This window comes from Typopeltis vanoorti, chromosome 26 (genome assembly GCF_054136105.1).
Source record: "Typopeltis vanoorti isolate ZY-2024b chromosome 26, IOZ_Tvanoo_1.0, whole genome shotgun sequence".
NCBI lineage: Eukaryota > Metazoa > Arthropoda > Arachnida > Uropygi > Thelyphonidae > Typopeltis > Typopeltis vanoorti.
Genome location: NC_143574.1, coordinates 31,251,716 through 31,275,027, shown reverse-complemented (window position 1 = coordinate 31,275,027; position 23,312 = coordinate 31,251,716). Strand labels below are relative to the sequence as shown.

The following is a 23,312-nucleotide window of genomic DNA, read 5'->3' as shown; positions in this document are numbered from 1 at the left end:
TTATTTGCCAGGAACTTTTGATATGCTTTCTTCTTTTCCTTCACTGCTTCTTTAACTTCCTGTGTCCACCAGGGAGTTCTGATTTTTCTATTCCTTGCAGACAACCTCACCACATGCCTCTCTGGCAGAATCAATCAATGTTTTCTTCAGAGCTTTCCACTGAATCTCCAAGGTTTGATTCCTGTTCTCAAATTCTTTCATTTTTTCTTGAATTATGTTTGTATATTTTAGTCTACAGTTCACATCTGAGAGCTGCTCAACTTTTATTCGCTTTAAAACTTTCTTACATGAAATTCAATTTTATCCTGCTCAAGACTAAATGGTGATCACTTCCAATTTCAAATCCTCTGTACACTCTGGTGTCCTGCACCAGAGAGAAAACATCACTATCAACAATAATATAATCAATGAGACTTTTCTTATTTTTAGCCTCTTCTCTCCATGTGAATTTGTGCACATTTTTATGTTGGCACATGGTGTTAGTAATAACCAGTCCATGTCCTGAGCAGAAATCCAACAAGCATTAGCCATTATTATTAGCTTTGTTATTTTCTCCAAATTTTCCCAAAATATTTTTGTATGTCTGACAATCATTTCCTACTCTGCTATTTAGATCACCAGCAAGGACCAACTTTTCATTTTTCATTGTGTCAGTTGCTTTTTCTAAAGCGTCAAAAAATTCCTCCATTTCTACCTTAGTAGAACCTTCTGTGGGGACCATAGGCACAAATAAGTCTCATTGTCCAGTTCCCCATTCTCATATTTGCCCACATTACTCTACTTGAGACTGCCTGCCATTCAAGAAGATTAGCCTCATATTTAGTGTTGAATACTATGGCTACTCCTTCTTTTCCTTGATTGTCATTGCCTGAATATAATATTTTGTATTTATTGCTCAGAAAGAACTCACCAGGTTTGGTCTTTTTTGTTTCAGTCACCCTTGTTATGTCGATCTGGTAATTATCTAATTCCTCAGCTAGCTCCATTTCTTTGCCATTCAGGCTTCTTATGTTGATAGTACCGATCTTGAACTCTGGTGATGTTGAAGTTGAGGTAAGTTTTAGGATTTGTTACAGTAGCTGACTTTTCGCTGTTTGCCCTGGTTCCCTGGCGAAAACAACTGGGGCCTTGTTCAACCGGACGATGCCCCAGCTGGCATGAAATTCTGTCGTGTTGTGTCATCATTTGAAATTTTGGTTTAAGCCCATAAGAATACATTTGGTTGGCTAAATCTCAAATTGCCAGCCCATCCTTGTCTACAAATTTATTTTGTAGATTTGTTCTACAGAAGAAATTTGATCACATTGAACACGTTAAAAGAATGAAAACAGAAAGATTATCATGGATTAAAGAAGTTGTTAGAAGTTTTTTCCCTTGGTTATACTTATAAATTAAAGATACCAAGAAATTATATACGGGCAAGTATATGTATATGCCCAAGTTAGTCGATCTCTGGCACGGGCAAGCGGGTTTTTTCTCCCAGAAACTCGTGTTTTTTGTCCCATAAACTCAAGAAAATCATCTATAGAATCTACGTTATTTCAGACATTAAATACGAGTCTTAGGGACCACGAGTTGGCGGCACTTGTTGAGCCGTCACTCTTCACTGCATGCTGCTTAATTAGTGATAGCCTTGGGCCAGCTATCTCTGATTGGGTACCAGTGGAGATTGAAATGCCCACTCAGTCTCCAAAAGTTAGACAGGGCTAAAAATGGCCTCACCTACTCCCTATATATCCGGGAATAAAAAGGCGTTAGCTGATAGCTGTGCTGAGAAATTATATACTTGGTTTAATCCTTTATCCAAATGTAAGTAAAAAGTTTGCGCCTGAAGTATTTTCAGCACTGGGGCAACTCGTATATAGAAACTAAGCCAAGTGATGTGAAGTTATTAGCTTTTATATAGAAGTTGTCCCAGTTCTGAAAATACTTCAGGCACAAACTTTGTTTGCTTACACTTGGATAAAGGATTAAACCAAGTATATAATTTCTTGGTATCTTTAGCTTATAAGAAAGATTACCAAAACAAGCTTAAATTACAAACGATTAAGAAAAAGAAAACCACCACGTCTTCTTAAAAGAGATTCAACGATGACTTCTAAGGCTGGAACAGGCTACTCTAGGCCTAAATCCTTGACAAGCATGATGATGATGATGAAGATTTATTTATTTATTATACTTTATGCTCAAATACTACATATAATCTGTTTGAGTGTGGGAATTAAAATGTAAATATATAAACAGTTGGCTCTATTGAGAGCTTTTGCTGCTGTTATGTGGCTAAAGCTGCGTGTGAGCCCAAAATATATTCATTACTTCTTGATATGTGACTGACTTCAATCACTTGTTAGTAATGATACATATTTATATATAAAAGATTTATTTATTAGACATGGTACTAGTAAATGAAACTTTCAGCACAGAAAATAAAAAGTACTGTTGTCATCCATTGCACTTTGTGCCTTGATTGTTAGAATGGCATATGCATATGTGTGCACATTTTTTTAATTATTTTTGATTTTATTGTGAAATGGTGTATAGATGTGGGAGCAGTCTGTGCTTTGTTTTCGCATATTATTACACTCAAATTTGTATCTAGATAGGTAGATACCCAACAGGTAGATAGGTAGATACCCAACAGGGTGCACCACGAGAAGGTGAGGATTGGACATTAGGTCAGAAGCCGTGGTCAGTTTTTCGCATTCCTTTAAAGGCTATGTGGAGGTCTCCTCTCAGTTATACAGCTTTGACCCTTAAGCACCTCCAGTAGAAACTTTAAAATTTCAAAATTTACCTGAAAGATTTAAGCTTCTATTTCCATATCTGGTATAAAAAGAATGGACATATAATTTCCTTCACAATGTTTAACTTAACTGGCAGAATTTTTGCGACATCTTCTTGTATATTTAAAAAAAAATTTTTTAACTAAATGATTTTTAAATACTAAATCAATTTGAAATAAAATTGCTTGCTGGTGAAATTAATCTTCTCTCTTGAACTTATCACTAAACCAATTATTTCCTTTATCTATTCATTTCTTTTTTCATGATGAATCATGCAGAAATAATTACTTTGGGCTACTAAGGGAATATTTCTGCTATTGTTTTTTGTGGGTGTGGGTTTTCAAAGTATCATAAATATTGAAGTGAAAATAGTTTGATTTTAGAAATAAGGCTTGTATTTATCGCATCTTAAATGTTCTAAGGAAAATATGTTGTGATTATAATTAATTATTAATCACATGCAGGACAGCTCGTGGGCATAATCATGGTACAGCTCTATCTTTCGTCAGCATCAAGGAACTCCCATTTCTTGAAGAAGTGAAAAAATCATTTCTTAACGATTCAATGGGTAAGAAAAAGCTTTAGGATAATGAAAAACTCAACAAAAGCATGACATGTTTGTAGTAGTAATATGATCTTAAATACACATTTCCTCTCTCTATATATATGTAATCACCCGTTCATTTTCTATATGCTGAACAGTTTTCAGAATAAATAAAGGGAAGATTTAAGAGTTACATAAATAGAAGAACTGCATATTTAAGATACAAAGATATCACATTTTAAATTTTCAGCTCTAGTTTTATCAGGCTCAGTATTATTACACGCAAAAAAATGTACAGATGTAATGAAATGGATTTCAGAACCATTCCTCTCAAATGATAGATGCTAATTTTTCAATGTTTTAAACTGCTTTTAGATCATTCTGCAAATAATTTGAATGGGCCAAGAATAAGAGCGGAAAACTTCCATCATGTCTTACTGACATTCATGCTTTGTGGTTTCTTCTCAGAGGCTTCTTCTTATTATTATGTGGAGAGTCAAGAAACTCATCAAGAGAAACTCTCTCAGGTCAACATCCACAACACCCATTTCACACACTCAGTGCATGTCGTGAGAACATGGATCTCATGCTTCCTAACCACATCATCCTTACTATGCTTCCAGCATTATTCCAGGTTCTTCCCACCTGCCATGAGCAGTATAAACACAACATCTCACTTCTGTCCATACTGTAAGATCTCCTTACCAGTTTGTATGCTTTATCATGTCTCCTCTCTTCCATCGTATTACTTAGACTTTGCAGGACTACATTCCTTTAGTTTTTCTTCGTATGCATGTTTCCATAGAGCCAGATATTATCTTGGTTGCTCACTACTGCACCTTTTCAATTGTCTACTTTGAAACCTGGTGGTATGATATCTGAGACCCTAGCAAACTAACTTCTCTTACTCCTCTTTCATTCCATATACTTTTTTTCTTTGAAACAGCCTACCCCACTCTGTCTTCACCAAAAACTACAACTTCCACTGTTGAAGAAACACATCAACAGATTCCTTCTTTCCCTTTAGCATTGTGCCCAAACACAGCACTGAATGGTCATAGATATTGCAACCTTCTTTGTGTATGTGTGTGATAGTTTAAAAAAAAAAATTATCTGGTTAAACCATGCCAGCATGGTCAGTATGTAGCTTTATTATTGCTTATAGTTGATATAATTTCAAGCAAATTAACAACATGACAAAAATTAATTTTGCAAGAGCCAAAATTAGATAATGTGCTTCATTTCCAAATTGTAGCCATGATTACTGGTCCCTTAACAGAGTTATTGACTGTAACCTTTGCAACCCTTTTTCCACCTTTTTATCCACATACAAAATCATTATCCTGGCTTCTTAATATTTTGCCAATTCTTGCAATGATGGATTACTAGAAACACATAGACAAAAGGAATAGCATCATAATCACCAATTTCCTGATATGTACTCTCAAGGGTTATTTAGGCTTTTATGACAACACTACATGATTAATTTTACATTATGATTAATCTCCTATCAACAATTTTCCTCCAAACTAGTCTATTACTTGTCAACGCTTCAGTATTGTCATATCCAGTGGTGGCCGGTGAAATTTTAAGTGGGGGTGCTGCCTATACAAAATAAAATAAAAAAATTATTATTTTCATAATTAGTAACCAATTTATTCATAAATAAATTTGTAGATTTATTTATTAATAAATTGGTTACTGATTAGAGAAAAAATTTTTTTTTAATTTTTTTATTTTGTATAGGCAGCACCCCCATTTAAAATTTCACTGGCCGCCACTGGTCATATCCAACATTTCATTCTTCTAAAGCACTTTTGACTGAATCAATCCACTTAGATGTTGGTTTTCTCTGGGTCTTTTTCCTACCATCTTGTCATCAAACACCTGTTTTGGCATTAGTATGATCTGCACTTGTTCAAATTCAATTTCATCGAATGTTTTCTTTATCCTCAACTCATTGCTCATTCACGTTAGTAACTACTATTGGGTGAACAACCTCGTGTATAGGATTACTGTTAAAGAAAATTTTGCTATCCCGATTGGCTGAATGGATAGCATATTTATTTCCAGTTTGCAGGCTACACATAATCCTGTATTTGCTTTGCAAATGAAAGTTCAGGATTCTGGATATAGCATGCTTAAATAGTTAAAGGAAAATATATTTTAGGGATAAACAATAAATATGAATCAAGTGGAAACAAATACTTGGAATACATATGTAATTATTTTAAAAAAAATCTTTAAAGATGTGCTCAGTAATAGTTATTGGGTTAGTTATTCAGTATAATGCTAAGGCCATATGATAAGTGTATTTTAGTTATTAATTGCATATGTTTATTGGCTGGTTTCTTTGTTTTGTGTTTCATTTTCCTTTGAATAGAAAAGCTTGATATGATGAATTAAGTACAAGAATCAATCTGATAACATAATTATCAATAAAATTAAATTAACATGCATGAAGAAACTGAAAATTAGATGATACACAATAATAAAGTACTTCATAAGAAAACAGAGGATGACAAAGGAAAGTGATATGATAGAATTAATAGTAATAAGAAATAAAAATGAAAAAAAAATATACTACATATAAGAAACTTGAGGAAAAAATCACTAGACTCATCAATTCATATTAGTACAGAAATTCTGAAGCAGCTGAAGTTGCTTTTTAAATTTTTATATATAGTGTAGGATATATCTTGAGAGGCCTTTTGATATCCAGATCTCTGAAAAGTTAAACGAATTTGCTTACTGAAGAATTCTGCAAAGCTCCACATCATCAACATTATTAAACTTTCTGCCATATTAAACTATTTATTTCATTCTACACATTCCCTATAGTGGGACTGTATATATGGATTGGTCAATCATTGCCTCTTTGATACTGTTAGCTTGCTTGAACCCACTTGCTGTAATAACAAGTACTTTTATTTCACTTTCCTGGAGAAGGGTGCTGTGATGCCCAAAAAGCTATCTTGAGCCTCAGGTCTCATGACATAGAGTGGCCTTCAAGCCCATTTTAACTTCATGAGGTTTACTTTGTTCACCTAAAGAGACCAAAATGCTTTCTACAAACATCTTAGGTTTATAATATTCCATGTTCTTGAAGCCTTTCTTACATAGGACAGATATCTAGAAGTTTGGAAATTAGACAGAAAGAGTATATTGCTGAAGTTAATAACAACAGAGAAGACAGTGCAGGCCTAGCTTTTCATTTCTCCCACACACACATCATAACACTGAATGGAGAGTTCCATGCCTTACAGAGAGGACAACTTCACTGCTTATAACATACAGTCAACCATTCACAAGGCACACCAGTTTGAGGGATGGATGGATGGTGTGTTTTATTGATTTTTTGGAATGAAGGAAGTCATTAGCTAAAAAACATGTTTTGTTTATGTGACTTCTTGGAAGTTTTTCCATTGGTAATACTATAAATTAAAAATACCAAGAAATTATATACCTGGTTTAATTTTTTATCCAAATATAAGCAAAAAAGTTTGTGCCTGAAGTCCTGACTTCTTTATAAGCAAAAAAGTTTGTGCCTGAAGTCCTGACTTCTTTATAAGCAAAAAAGTTTGTGCCTGAAGTCCTGACTTCTTTATAAGCAAAAAAGTTTGCGCCTGAAGTCCTGACTTCTTTATATGAGTTGCCCCAGTCTTGAAAATAGTCGCAAACTTGTTTGCTTACACTTGATAGAGGATTAAACCAAGTATATAATTTCTTGGTGTCTTTAATTTATAGTATTACCAAGTGGAAAAACTTCCAACAACTTTCTCTAATCCAGAATATTTTAATAATAAGGTCACATCTTTTGGCTACTCGTATATGAAAATATGGCTTCTGCATTACTTCAACCTTAGTATCGCCTCTAGGGTCTGGCTCCCACTGATGAGACCTCAATAAAGGTTGGAACCGGTCTGGGTAGTGACCCTTCCCATAATGCATTATGTTTGTCTGCAAGGAAATGTGCTTTACATTATGGGATACTAAGACAAGTGATGTGAAGTCTTAGCTTCTTTATATGAGTTGCCAAAGTCTTGAAAATAGTTCAGGAGCAAACTTGTTTGCTTACACTTGGATAAAGGATTAAGCCAAGTATAAAGTTTCTTGGTATTTTTAATTTATAGTGTATGTGACTGATTTCTGCATATAGTTTAATATGGTCTGAGCAGATGGTTCCAGCTCTATTTACTAAAGTTTTGCTAACACCATACTGCTGGGAGAGATGATTATGGCATTGATGATGAATGTACCTATCAGCATAGAAAGATTTCCTGTAGATAGCAAAGCATAAAGATCTGTTAAATAGTCTGGTGACCAAGAAAGGATAGTCAATTATTATTTTCCTGAAACGAATCCTGTGATATTGATTGTTCATATGTGCTAAAAATATTTTCAGCATTATGTACAAGCCATGTGCTAAATGGAGAATATGTTGTCATTGTAGCTTAGTTGTATTGTGGGTTTAGTGGAGTAGAGTTTAAGGCCATTTTTTTTCAGTCATGAAAAGATTGTGGGGAGGGGGGAACCTATAGCTGTGCCTTCAATCTGCTTGTAGGTTTCTTCTTGCAAAGTAAAATAACCAGAGTGTATGGTTAATGAGATATAGTTGTGAATAGGAAGGATTATGTCTGAGAAGCAGGATTTGAAGTGCACAGGATTTTTAGCATAGGAGTGAGATTAGTAATGATAGATCTTTGGGCCAAGTGTTTGTCTAGTTTAATAAGTAATGGAACCAATATACTGTCAACTATACGTCTCAAGGGTATGTTCAACTTGTGTATTTTTGTCAATCCATAAATCTGGGACTTATGTTTTAAGTTTTTGAGCATTTACAGGAGGCCATGATAAAACATTGTCTAATAATTTTTATGTGCCTTTTATATGAGTCAACCATTCACAAGGCACACAAGATGTTGATCAATCTTGGAGTAGAATTGAGTTTTTTCAGTCATACTCAGCATTACTCTTAACTGCTTTATTGATGATAATATTCTTGTTTTGGCATAGTTTTATAAGTACAGCTCAACAATATAGCATCCAAAAAAAGGAACTTGTTGGTCATCAAACTCACTGCACAAAAAAAAATCTATACCAAAACAAGAATGTCGTCATGACCACAGTGAATAAGGTTATTGGCAGTCCTTGATCAGTCTATGTTCAAAAAGCAATCTGTGTACTGCTTAATTGACACCATTCTCACTAACACACAAAACAAGCACTCAAAAATTATTAGGTAATCTTATATGCCTCTAGTCTGCTGAACTTGTTCAAAAAATTACAGTGTATAATTATAGTCCCCCCCCCCCAGACACACACCATGAATTGTCAAAAGTTCACAAACAGAATACAAGAATTCTCTCATATTATTGCCTTTAATGTTGCCCATGTTAATAATTTGATACACTTCAAATACTGTTCCTTTAAGATACTGACACATGGTTTGAATAGAGCCTTGTTATGTACCCTGAGGTTTCTTAAAGAAACTTCAGGACTTTATTTCACTTGGCAGGAAAAACCTACAAGCAGATTGAAAACACAGTTATAGTCCCCTCCCCTTCCCCCACTGTCAATCTTTTCATGGACACTTTAAAAAAAAAGCTTTAAACTCTGCTCCACTGAAACCTACAATATGGCTATGTTACATCAATGACATATTTCTCCATTTGGCATGCAACTTGGATATGCTGAAAACTTTTTAAGCATATCCAAAAATGTTACAACCTTTTTTGTTACAAATGTTACAAAAATATACATGTTAACAACCAACAACATATGATCCATTTCACCATTGAAAAAGAAAACAGTAATAGTCTGCCCTTCTTTGACAATCTGTTCACAAGACTACTCAACAGATCCTTATCCTTTTCTGTCTATAGGAAACCTTCCCATGCTGGTAGGTTCCATTATCAATTGCATCATTACTACCCCTCCCAGCAGTATGATATTATCAAAACTTTAGTACATAGATAGAGCCTGGGACATCTATTCTAGCCATACTAGACTATCTGCAGAAATTAATCATATACAAAAAATGGTTTTTGCTATTGGTGCTACCGCCTTTCCAAACGGAACAAAACCCCTGGCCTAATCCCCCACTTTACAAAAAAATTTTAAGTCATTTAAAATATACTACATGCAGATTCCTTTAAACTTAAAAAATAATAATAATGGCAAATATCTGTTGGATTTCTGCTCAGGACATGGACTGGTTATTACTAACACCATGTTCCAACATAAAAATGTGCACAAATTCACATGGAGAGAAGAGGCTAGGAATAAGAAAAGTCTCATTGACTATGTTATTGTTGATAGTGATGTTTTCTCCCTGGTGCAGGATACCATAGTGTACAGAGGATTTGAAATTGGAAGTGATCACTATTTAGTCTTGAGCAGGATAAAATTGAATTTCATATTGAAAAGAAGAACATGTAAGAAAGTTTTAAAGCGAATAAAAGTTGAGCAGCTCTCAGATGTGAGCTGTAGGCTAAAATACACAAAGATTATTGAAGAAAAAATGAAAGAGTTTGAGAACAGGAATCAAACCTTGGAGATTCAGTGGCAAACTCTGAAGAAAACATTGATTGATTCTGCCAGAGAAGCATGTGGTGAGGTTATCTGTAAGGATAAAAAAATCAGAACTCCCTGGTGGACACAGGAAGTTAAAGAGGCAGTGAAGGAAAAGAAGAAAGCATACCAAAAGTTCTTGTCAAATAAGTCAGCTTGTGCTCTTAGAGAATATAGAGACAAATGCAAGAATGCTAAACACTGTGTAAAACTAGCTAAACAAAAGTCATGGGAGGACTTTGGCAAGAATATAGAAAATAAATATCAAGAAGGTGGCAAAATATTCTGGAGGTTGTTGAAGAAGCTGAAGAATGGAGGAAAGAGTGCTATAAAAGGAATTAGAGATGATAAAGGTGACATGAAAATGGGAGAAAAAGATATCCTTGAAGTATGGAGTAATTACTTTGAAAAACTGCTAAATGAAACAAGCAGTGATGACAGCACAGTGATAAAAAACACTGACCAGGCATGCAGTCAGGAATACATATCCATACTTGAAGTAGAAAAAGCCATCAAAGGCTTGAAATGTGGAAAGGCAGCAGGAGTAGATGATATTCGACCAGAAATGCTGAAGTATGGTGGTATAAGAGTCTTACAGTGGCTGCACTGCATAGTTCAGAAAGCCTGGACAGAGGGACGAATTCCCGATGACTGGAGTAGAGCTCTCATAGTACCTATATATAAAAAGGGAAATAAAACTGAATGTGAGAATTACAGAGGTATTTCCCTACTGAGTGTTCCTGGCAAGATCTATGCAAGTATACTTGAGAAACGGTTGAGAAGAATTGTGGAAGAAAAGCTTGGTGAAGAACAAGCTGGATTCAGGCCAAATAGAGGCTGTCAGGATCAGATCTTCACTTTACGACAAATAGTAGAGAAAGCATGGGAATATAACAAAGATCTGTATTTAAGTTTTGTCGATCTGGAAAAGGCATATGACAAGGTGCCAAGAGAGAAGCTATTCAATACGCTGCAGTTATATGGTGTCAGTGGGTCATTATATCAAGCAATACTTAGTCTTTATTTGAGTTGTAAGTCAGCAGTTAGAATTGAAGGAAGTACAGGAAGATGGTTTAATGTTAAATCTGGTGTGAGACAAGGATGTACATTATCCCCTCTGTTATTCATTATCTATATGGATCACATTATGAAGGAAAGTGGTATTGAACATGATATCAGAATTGGAGATGTTAATGTCAGCTCTTTGCTTTATGCAGATGATGTTATACTTCTAAATAAATCTGCTACAAGTCTGCAAGATTCTCTGACTAAATTGAATAGCTGTTGTAATAGATATGGTATGAAGGTCAGCAATAAAAAGACAAAGACAATGAAAATAGGCAGAGTCATTGAAAATGTCAACTGTGTTGTGAATGGAGAACCTGTGGAACAAGTAAAACATTTCAGCTATTTAGGCACAATTTTTACTGAAGATGGTAAATTAAATATAGAAATAGACAACAGAATAAGCAAAGCTGGTATGGTGGGAAGTCAGTTGAATAAATTCATATGGAATAAGAAAGAAATTAGTCGGAACACTAAATTAGTTGTGTACAAGACAGTGTTCAAACCAGTTTTAACTTATGGATCTGAGAGCTGGGTCAGAAGTAAAGCACTTGACCAAAGACTAGAGACCACAGATATGAGAGTCCTGAGAAAGATTATAGGCGTGAACAGATGGCATCAATGGCAATATCATATTAAAAACAAGGATATTAGGAAAGAACTTAAAATTGTCAGCATCCAGGAATGTGTTAGCAGAGCTAATCTCAGGTGGTATGGTCACTTAAACAGAATGGGCGAGGAAAGATTAGCGAAACAAGTGTTTTCTGCCAGGTTGGCAGCAAAACGACCTAGAGGAAGACCAAGATATAGGTGGATTGATACTGTACAAAGTGCTTTAGACGATAGAAATATAAGATCTGATAATGTTGGAGTCTTGACAAGTAACAGACTGATTTGGAGGAAAATTGTAGATAGGAAATTAATAATGATGTAATTTTTTCATGTAGTACTATCATATCCTGTACACCCCTTGAGGGTACATAACAGGAATTTGATGATGATGATGATTCCTTTAAACCATACCAAATTGCTACCCTGATCTGCTCTTGAAAAGATTCTGTCCATCATGTAGATCATATCCTCATGTGTACAGTAATCCTAATGGACATAATTACTTCTTCTTCTTCTTCTTTGGCACTTCAGCCCATGTAGGGCCTTGGCCTCCCATTTCTGGAACTCGTTGTGTTCTTAAGACCGATTTTCCTGCTTTGTGGGAGGAAAAACCCCAAATAAACTGGGGAGAAAAACCTTGCAGTCCATGCCCAAGACTGGCTAACTTGGCTATGTCTGAGAAAGATTCTTAACTACTCAAGTCAGCGACGAGAATCGAACACAGGACACTCCTTTCCCAAGCATATAGTTGCAAAGCGCGTAACCACTCGGCTAACCGTGCAGACAGGACATAATTATTAGTTCATTCAAATGGATAAACATAGTAATTATGTCCATTAGCTATAATATAGCCATCCTGAAGTGGCAGACCAAGCCACTCCAGAAAGGGTTATGGTAGAGCAGAATAGACTTCATATAGCCAGCCTGATATCATAAGCTTTGAGGTGAGTAGCAATTTTGAGAGAACATCCACTGATATAAGGAATGAAAATGGAATCCCTGTAGTGAATATCAGGAATTTGTAGCCTGTTAAGTTTTCCTAATTTCTTATGATGGAGACAGCTTTTTTTTTTTTTTTTGTTTTTTTTTTTTTAAGATTATGAATGATGCCCAGTTTTTGTGAAATATGGTGCAGAGAACATGAAGCCTTCATCAGCATTGCTGATGATTAAGACATCAAGATAGAGTAGTCTTCTTTCACTTTCTAGTTCCAAAGTAAGTTTAAATCAGCAGCACTCTGTTTCCATGTGACAAAAATATCATCAACATGTCTCCAACAGACTGAAGGTTTAAGGTTTATTGACATAAGGAAATATTTTTCAAAATTTTGCATAAATAAATTGCCACAAGTGGAGAGAGGAAACTGTCCATTGCATGGTCAGAAAGCTGTTTGATAATTTGTCCATTTTACATGAAGTGATTAGAGTGGTGATAATGTTTGAATAGTCTGGAGATATCACGTAGGAATAGATTGTCGATAAGCTCTAGGACTTCATCTACAGAAACATTGATGAACAAAAAAATTATATCTAGACTAGCTCAGATCTCCAATGGCATGATGGAAATTTCAGATAGTTTTTGGACAAAGTGTGCAGAATTCTTCATGAAAGAGTTCTGTGTGTCAGGTGTGGTTCTTTGACAGATTTGAAAAGTGTCTGGATAAAAGACATATAAGTGAGTTAATTCCATTCACCATCTGTACTATAGATATACTGGCCTTGTGAACTTTTGCTATCCCCATATAGTCATGGGGCTAAAGGGTGCATAGATTTCAGTTTATTTCTTTAAATCTGTAGGCCATTTGAGTATGTTACATAATAGATCATTGGTCTCTTCATGATTGGTCGAAGTAGGGTCATGATTTAAGGCAGTGTAAATGGACGTGTCTGAAAGCAATAGCAAAATATTTGACATGTAGTCAGCTGTATCCATGAAAACTGTTGCATTGCCTTTGTCAGCTTTTATGATAATCATCATCATCATGCATATCAAGGATTTAGGCCTAGCATGGCCTGTTCCAGCATTAGAAGTCATCATTGAATCATTAAAGAGGACGTCCTGGTTTTCTTTTTCCTAATGGCTTGTTTTGGTAATCTTTCTTCTTTCATTCTTTGAATGTGTTCCATCCATTTATTTTTATATATTTTTATTTTTTTTATTACTGGTTCTTGGTTTAATTCTTTCATAATTTCTTCATTTCTGCTGTTGTTAATCTTTGTTTGTCTTTTTTTGTTTTATTGTCCAGATTTCGCTTCCATACATTAAGACTGGTAGGGCTAATGTATTGTATACTTTTAGTCTGGTTTGTTTTTGAACTAGGTTTGGTTTAAATATAGAGTTAATTAAACCTGTTATTTTTAAATATTTTGCAATTTTTACGTTTATATCTTTTTCATTTTCATATGTGATCGTACATCCTAGGTAGTTAAATGAATTCACCTGTTCTAAGATCAAGATCATGTTATCTATTACTATTTTTGTTCTTGCTGGATCTTGTCCTTTAAAGGCCATAGTTTTTGATTTTTTCTGTTGATATTATCATACCATTATCTTTGGATATCTCATTTAGATCTAAAATAGCTTTCTGTAGTTTATCTTCAGAATTTGTAATTATTATTTGGTCGTCGGCAAAGAGGAGAGTGTTTAAGTTTACTGTAGGAGAAAGTTTAATTCCTTGATGTAAATTTTTATTCCATTTTATTATTATTTCATTTAAGTAGATATTAAAAAGAGTTGCTGAGAGGGGACATCCCTGTCGGACCCCTTGGTTTATCTCTCTCGTATATGATAGCTCATAATTTAATCTTATTTGTATTTGATTATTTTCATATATACTTGTGATAGATTTTAGGATATTATTTGGTATTTGTCTTTCTTTTAATATGTAAAATAATATGTTTCTTTTAACTTTGTCAAATGCTTTTTCAAAGTCAATAAATGCATATTTGTTTCTAAATTGTATTCTCTTCTTTTCTCTATTATTAATTTTAGGCTAATGGTCGGGTCTATACATGATCGTCCTTTTCTAAATCCATTCTGTACTTCTAAAATAAAGTTTTCAGAATATTTCATTAGTTTGCTATTTAAGATTCTGCTATATATTTTGTAACAGGAATTTAATATACTGATACCTCTATAGTTTTTAGGGTCATCTCTATTACCTTTTTTAAAGATAGGAATCACAATTACTTTTTTCCATTCTATTGGGTGGATACCAGTTGAATAAATTTTATTTAAAAATAATAAGATTCTTTCTTTGAATCTAGTTCCTGCATATTTATATAGTTCTGAACCTAGTTTATCTTCTCCAGGTGATTTTCCATTTCTTGTTTCCTTCAGGCTGATTTCTAATTCTTCTTTAGTTTTTTCATTTTTGTTAATTATTTGCCAGTTGTCTTTTTTAAAATATTTGTCTGTCCACAATTCTGTGTAGTAATTTAGAAATTCTTCTAATTTCAATTCAGTGTTTAATTTTATGTTTTCTTTGGTATCTGCATTTAAGTGTTTCAAAATTTTATATACATTGGATCTTGTTTTATATAAATCATGTTCTAAATTAGAAACAAATTTGTTCCATGATTCTTTATGTCTGACTTCTCTTTTAGCTATGGTAATAACTTTTATGATAATAATTTCCTTAAATATTTTTTCTGAGTTTGTGATGTTGCTTTTTTGGCTAGCAAGATGAAGAGAAGAACTACAGTCTTCAGTCTGATAGTGTAAAACAGTTTGTAGTTAGAGAAAGGCCTTTTCTGCTTTGCAAAGTTCAAGTCTGCTTTTAATATATTGTTTTCAATTTTCGTTATACTATACTTGGAAATTTGACTAAAGCTTTATCATGAGGAAGACTGTTGAAGCAATGTTTTTATTGTGAATAGTGCTGAACAGCTGTTGTAAGAAGAGTTGATCAAACTAAAAAATTCCACGTTTAGCACTGTTTGCTTGCTTTGACAGTCTCCTTTAGCTGATAATAAAATTTTAGTCAACATTCTCAAGTACAGCTTAATGAAAAATGAAACCAGTATATTAAAAAATGGCTTTAACTTTGCAATCACACCCAAATACATTTCAAAGGTTGATTTTATTTGCAACGTAGAAAAGTCTCGTAACATATACATTTGTAAGACTGTAAGTAATGCTGCTGATTTAAGCAGTTTTCTTTGTTCTATTCATTCATTCTACCAAAAAATTAAATTTTCTTGGAAACTAGAAAGTGAAGGAACACTACTTTTTCTGGGTGTCTTAATCATCAAAAATGCTGATAAAAGCTTCACATTTGGATGTTGCAAACCTACTTACACCGTTCGTTACCTCAGTTCATGTTCCGTGCACCATGTTTCACAAAAACTGGGAATCATTCATATGATTATAAAAAAGGCTGTCTCCATCATAAGAAAGAGGAAAAGCTTAATGAACTACAAATTCTATTTCAACAACTTGTCTGCGATGGACATTCAAAAAAGACTTGTATAAAAACTGCTATTCTCCAATTTCGTTTCACATCAAAATCCTTGGATATGCTGAACTGAATAATCACCACAGGGAATCAGTTTCCATTTCTTACATTGGTGGACTTTCTATCGAGATCACTACTCTCCTCAAAACTCGCAATATTAGTGTGGCTTTTAAACCTATTCTGACTATACAAAGTCTGCTCTGATCTTCTAAAGACAATAACCCTTTCTACAAACATCCTGGGTATTAAAGAATTCCGTGCTCTTGTTGCCTTTTGTGTATAGAGCAGATTTCAAGAAGTATAGAGATAAGGCAGAAAGAACAAATTGGAGATATTTGGCAACAACAGAGAAGACAACTTGGACTTAGCTTAGCATTTTTCCTCACAAAAACCATGACAATGAGTGCAACCTTTTTGTCTGACATAGAAGGCAACCTCATTGTTCACAAGATAAAAGAATCTACTGTGGTCATCATTTCACATGTCATGCCTAATAGGAACCAAGGAATGATCCATCCTGCATGATAATTGGAAATCACTTTCAGATCTTTTCAAATGCTGGACTTCAACTTTTCAACCCACCATCTGCAAACAATACTGAACAACAACTGACTCGTGTCACCTCTCATATTCTGTATTTCTATCTTTTATATTGAAATTTAAGTATTTATGCAAAAAAAAGCTGCAAAACTAGTAGATAAATTAACGTAGTTATATAAAACTATTAAAACTCAGTTATTCTGGTCCTATATGTTTTGGTATTTGTTAATAAGACATGCTACTTTTAGTAACTTTTTTCTTCTTTTTTTTTTCTTTTTTCAGATTGCAGTATTTTCAAACCCTATGAGTTTAAAATGGATGAAATTGAAGGCTTTAGATACAGAGCTAGAGTAAGTAATTAGAATATTGTTTCACAAAAACAGTTTTTTTATTTTTATTAACATTTTTATAAACATTTAGTATGTTAATTCAGGTTAATTATGCTTCAGGTCTTGAAGTATGGCTTCGAGAATAAAAGTACAAACTATGCTTTTATGTCATTTTTGCCAATTTTCAAAAGTCATCAGCTAAATCACTTTTAATGAATAATAATTTTTTTACATTTAAAATACATTCTAATATAAAGTATTATGTTTCTAAGGATGCCTATAGAGCAGTGACAAAGATTGCCATCAGAGAAGCAAGATTAAAAGAAATAAAACAGGAACTTTTAAATTCTCAAAAATTAAAGGTATGACTGCTATATTTTAATTCATGTTTTGTAAAAAATCAATGTCTGAAATAATATTGATTTTGAGCGTGTAATATGTTGCAGTGAAAGTTTATATAAATTAATATACAGGCAGTTCCCACTTTATAAGTTCTTTTTGTGCTCTACTATGCATGTGTTTGTTTTGATGATAATACCCTTATTAATACTGTACAGCATGCCAAAACAAAGTGATACTATGGAGAATGATGTCACTAGAAAAAAAACAGCAAAGAGAAATAACATTGGAAGCAAACTTGAAATGTTTTCAACACATAGTACAAAATACAAAGCCATTGAGATTTTCAGACCTTCGATTTTGAGCACTACAAAAGTTGCTACAGATTTAAAAATTGCTTATGCTTACTGTCACGAAATTTATAAAGAGAAGACTGTTAAGGAAACAAACAAGTTACAATTTGCAAATTATGAAATATATTGCTGACTGATCTCATCCATCCCTTAAGGACAGGTAGTCCCCTAATGAGAGTTTACGACAAATTTAATGCGGCCGGTTCAACACTCCTTGCTACATCCCTTAAAGGCAATATTCATGACTGTAATCTGTGTGTGTTCACAGGGCTGGTTTTCCTATTCTGGGGGATGAAAAACACAAGTTTCTGGGTGAAAAACAAAAAACCCTACCTCCGTATGAGACCGGCTAACTCACCTTTCATCAAAGGAGACCAAAATAAGGTTCCTCATGTCACTGACAGGAATCAAGCTCAGGTCTTTCTGACCAAAGGGCTTTGTCTATATTTATACCAACTGAGCTACAGAGACTCTCCTACATTAAATTAACTAATTTTAATTGTAACATTTTTGACTATATATCAAAGGCATCTTCACTACAACTAAAAAATGGAGCAATATGATATGCAGTTAACAAAAAAATTCTAAAAAGTTCTATAGTAGTTTTAGCAAGACAACAAACAGTCAATAAATTCCTAATTTAAAAAAAAAATATACATATATATCTACTCTATACTATAAAATGATTAGTCGAAATTGGAAACGGATGTGACGTTGACTTGAAATGGATGTAGGCTGTAACGTTTTTATCAAGTTATTTGAAACGTTTTGAAACTCATAGGCTACCCTACAAGTCCAGAACATGGGGGGGTTGGGCACCATAGGCATCAGGGGCAGAGCCCCCTAGTATATATATATATATATATATATATATATATATATATACACACATATATATAGGTATGAATGATTTGAAAGGAGATAAAATGGAAATGATAGAAGACCTGAATGAATTGTTTGAGGTAGCAAAAGAAAAGAGTGAGAGAGTTAGAATGATTAGTCTTTTGCCACGGTATGACAGTGAAATGTTTAAAAGGAGGGCTATAATTGCAAATGACTTTATGCGTGGGTTATGTATGACGAGTGGTGTGGAATTTGTGGATGTGTAGAGTGAGTTTGATGGGCGAAAGGATCTATATAAGATGGATGGCTTGCATTTGAATGGTTACGGTGTAAGAAGACTTGAGAAAGTGTTGCTGAATGTAGTGGATGTGCAAATTCAGGGAAACTAGATTTGTTAAGGGGGGGGGGTAGAGATACAGTCCTTATGGAGGCAGTTGAATGTAAGAATGAATATAATATGCCAGAGCAAATAAGGACATAGTTAATATAAGGCATCAAGGTAGGGTTGGGGCTAATGGGGGTCTTAAATTCATGTACACTAATACTAGGAGTATTAGGAACAAGAAGGAAGAGTTTTTGGCCATGGTTGGCACTTCCAGACCACAGGTTATAGGTATTAGTGAAACATGGCTGACTGTAGATGATATAACTAGTGGGATTGAATGTGGTGGGTATAGTGTGTTCAGGAATGACAGAGAGAATAAAATGGGGGGAGGAGTATTGTTGATGATAGCCGATGAGCTCCAGCCAAGGAGAATAGAAGTTGAATTGCAGGATAGAGAAAAGAGCACATTTGAGGCCATTTGGTGTGAGATGGTGGCTAGCAGAACTAAATATACAATTGGGTGCTGCTATAGACCAGGTGATGGAAAAGATGATGGTGACAGTATGCACAAGCAAATAGAAGAAATGGGTGGAAGGAGGGTGATTATTATGGGAGATTTCAACTATGGTCGCATTGATTGGAGTGAGGAGAGGACACACGGGAGGAAGGAACTGGATTTTATGCGGTTATTAAGGGATAACTATCTGCGACAGCATGTAATGGAAAATACTAGGGGTCAGAGAGTGCTTGACCTAGTAATTACATCTGAGGATTTGGCTGTAACAAATATGACCACATTGCCACCAATCGGTGAGAGTGATCATAGGGTCTTAACTTGGGAGGTGGCTAAAGGTGTAGAATTTTCAATTAAGACAGGGTACATGTGGAATTATCGGGCTGGAAAGTATGACAAGCTTAGGAGTTTGATTGGTTCAGTGCCATGTCATGTGCAACTGCAAGGACTAGAAGTTGATAGTGCATGGGAGGTAGTTAAGAAGTGCTTGCATGAAGCAATGGCTAACTGTATACCTAGAGTCCGAATAATAAATCAAGTAGGGGTTAAATGGATGAATAACACCATTAAGCTTGAGTTGCAAAAAAAGAAACAACTATGGAGGGAATTTAAGGAGAAGGGTGACCAGCAGGCACATGAATGGTATAAAGCGCATGCCAGAAGGGTGATGAGTGTGGTAAGAAAAGCAAAAAAGGATTACGAAAAAACATTGGCAATGCAGGCTAAAGAGAATCCTAAACAGTTTTTTAGATATGTAGCAAGTAAAAGGAAAAATGTACATGGCAGATTGATTTTAAAGAATGCCGATGGTAGGGAGGTAACTGAATCAGTTGAGATAGTTGAGTTACTTGAGTGAGCACTTTGCAAAAGTATATCATCCAGGTGGTGACATTGCAGAAACGAATAAACCAGTAGATTATACGCGAATTGTGGTTAATGAAGTGGAGGTGAGTAGTCTATTGCATAACCTCAATGTCAATACATCTGTGGGATTGGATGGTATACCAGCTCGTGTTGTACGAGAAGGGGCTAAAGAATTGTCAGTACCCTTGACCATTTTGTTTAATTTGAGTCTCGGGTCTGGGTTAGTCCCGAGCGGGTGGAAAGAGGGGAAAATAGTTCCACTGCATAAATGTGGTTCCAAGACTGCTGTTGTAAATTACCGACCGATTAGCATATCAGGAATCATTGTCAAGGTCTTAGAGAAATTAGTCAAGAAAAGAATACAGGATTGGATAGATGAAAATGGGATATTGTATGGGGGACAACATGGTTTTGTGAAGGGTAGATCATGCCTCAGTAACTTGCTCACGTTTTATAACACAGTGACGGCTGAACTGGATAGGGGTAATGGGTTTACAGTGATACTACTGGACATTGCCAAGGCCTTTGATAGGATACCACATGGAACCCTAATCAGTAAACTGGAGCAGATGGGTATAGATATAGGGTTGGTGAGATGGGTAAGAGGGTGGTTGAAGGAGAGATATCAAAGAGTGGTTTATTCAGGAGTGGAGTCTAAAAGACGTCTTGTGACTAGTGGAGTGCCACAGGGCTCTGTTCTTGGACCACTGCTTTTCAATTTGTTCATCAATGATATTGGAAAGGATCTGAGAGGAAGTGTTCACTTGTTTGCTAATGATGCAAAGTTAGGTAGAGCAATTATGAGTACACAGGATGTCAAATTTTTACAGGATGATTTGGATAGTTTGGAGGACTGGGCTAGGAAAAATGGATGTCAATTTAATGTGGCAAAGTGTAAGGTTATGCACTTTGGGGTGAAAAGAATAGCAGCAGTATATCGCATTGGTGGAACCATACTCCAGGAGATTGATGAGGCCAGGGATTTGGGAGTGTTGGTGGATAGGGAGTTGAAGTTTAGGGGGCACATTGCAAAAGTAACTAAAACAGCTCACCAAATCACTTGGCTTCTGAAAAATACTTTAACATGCAGAGACGAACAAGTTGTTGTTCCTCTGTATCGAGCCTTGATAAGACCCCATGTGGACTTCTGTGCCCAGCTATGGGCACCAGGGTTTCATCGCGATGGGGAGGAAGTGGAGAAGGTTCAGAGACGAGTGACCAAGATGATAGCAGGTCTGTGGAATGAACCTTATGAGAATAGGTTGAAGATTTGTGGGTTGCAGAAATTGGACGATAGGCGAAGGAGGGGTGATATGATTGAGACATTCAAATTACTGAAGGGTTTTTATAAGATTGATCCAGAAGATATTTTTGAAAATATGACTGGTGGTGGGAGGACTAGGGGCCATGCATGGAAGCTGGGCAAGAGCGTGGTTGACCAGGGTATTAGAGCTGGGTTCTTTACTTGGAGAGTAGTAAATGAATGAAATAAGCTTCCAGAGTCTGTTGTGGGTGCTACGACTGTGAATGAGTTCAAGGCAAGGTATGATAGATACTGTGTGAATGTTGAATAGTTGTTCTTGACATAATGTTAGGGCCTCCCTCGATGAGTCTGTCGACTCCTTGGAGTTTCCCGGAACAATAATAATAATAATAATATATGATCTGATCTGATCTGATCATATATATATATATATATATATATATATATATATATATATATGTGTGTGTGTGATCTGATCTGATCTGATCCTGTGGCTTTCTCTCTTTGAGAGGGTTGCAGCTGATATTACTAGGGAGATAGTGACGCAAGGTGGTTTCCCGTTGCCTTCCTTGTCGTATTTCTATGACTGTAGCCTGCATGTTCATGGGTCTGGTTTGCCTGCTTGCAGGATGAAAAACCCCAGATAAACTGATGGAAAAAACCCTGCTGTCCAAGACCGGCTAACTTGGCTATGGCTGAGGAAGATCCTTAAGTTCCTCACATCATCGACAGGAATCGAACCTAGGACACTCCTTCCCCAGGCATATGGTTGCGAAGCGCAAAGCCACTAGGCTAATTGCGCGGATCTATATATATATATAGAAACATCTATTTAAGTTTACAAAAACATTTCACAAATAGTAATGGACAATGCAGTAACATTTCATTACTTTTCTTATAAAGACATTCCATAAGAAATCTGCTCTCATGTAAGTTTTTGCCTTTTTCCACAGGACTTTGTACTCAGGAAAGACAGATTGTTTAAGTTCATGATATACAATTTAGGTTTCTCATTAGGCAAAGGCAGATCTTCCAGATTGTCCAAAATAAGATAGGCCACAGAAGCAATGGATCTGTTAGAACCTGGAAAACTAAGTGGAGGAAGCTTGATTTTGGTGAATTTTTCTGACAGAACAAAATGTACATAAACATTGAGATGCTTTAAAAACTATAATACAAGTAATTTTTTTTTTTCTTATGCAGAAGAGATGGGAATTCTATATTTGTTGAAAGTTCTACTATAAAGCTTCACTAAAGCCATCTGCCAAAAAAGGTTGATAATGTAACGAAATTCACTAATAAGTCAACACAAAACATGGACACAATGTATTAGGGTCTTAATGCTCTCGGTTTTTTAACTGGGATGATGGTGTGACTTTTGTATGGATCAACCTTCTTGAAAATGGATTCAGTGAATTCCAGTTAACAAAGCTTTCAACAGCTAGAGGATTCTTGCCTCTTTTATCTGAGAAGAATTGACTATATTCAACTTCCCTAGTATAGTGAACCTGAACAATCTGACCTTGCTAAACATGCCATCCCTCCTAACCACAGAGCCCTAATCCTACATGTGATCCTTATGAAATGTCTTTATAACGAAACTTGTGAAATGTTACTACATTGTCCAATCTTTTTATTTTTCTTATGGAATATAGTACTTTTTCAATCTGCTAATCTTTCCTGATTTTTTTTTTTTTTTTTTTTTTTTTTTTTTTAAATTAGGAATTTATTGACCATTTGTTATCCTGCTAAAGCTCTTATGGCACTTTTTAGAATCCATTAACTGCATATCAGTGTTGCTTTTTTTTTAAGTTGTACTGAAGATACCTTAGGTATATAGGCAAAATTTTACAGCTAAAATTACCTTATTTGAAATAAATTATTTGCTCTTTAATTTGTGCAATTATG

At 35.0% G+C, this 23,312-nt stretch overlaps 1 protein-coding gene across 1 annotated transcript in view; it reads left to right on the top strand.

The window, feature by feature from the left end:
• Nucleotides 1-23,312, top strand: part of Ddx56 (putative ATP-dependent RNA helicase DDX56) — a 178,339-nt gene that overhangs the window by 131,372 nt on the left and 23,655 nt on the right. The window contains exons 11-13 of the mRNA XM_090414917.1: nucleotides 3,248-3,351; nucleotides 16,856-16,923; nucleotides 17,175-17,264. Of these exons, the coding sequence (XP_090271043.1) occupies nucleotides 3,248-3,351; nucleotides 16,856-16,923; nucleotides 17,175-17,264 (262 nt within the window). The remainder of the gene's footprint in view (nucleotides 1-3,247; nucleotides 3,352-16,855; nucleotides 16,924-17,174; nucleotides 17,265-23,312) is intronic.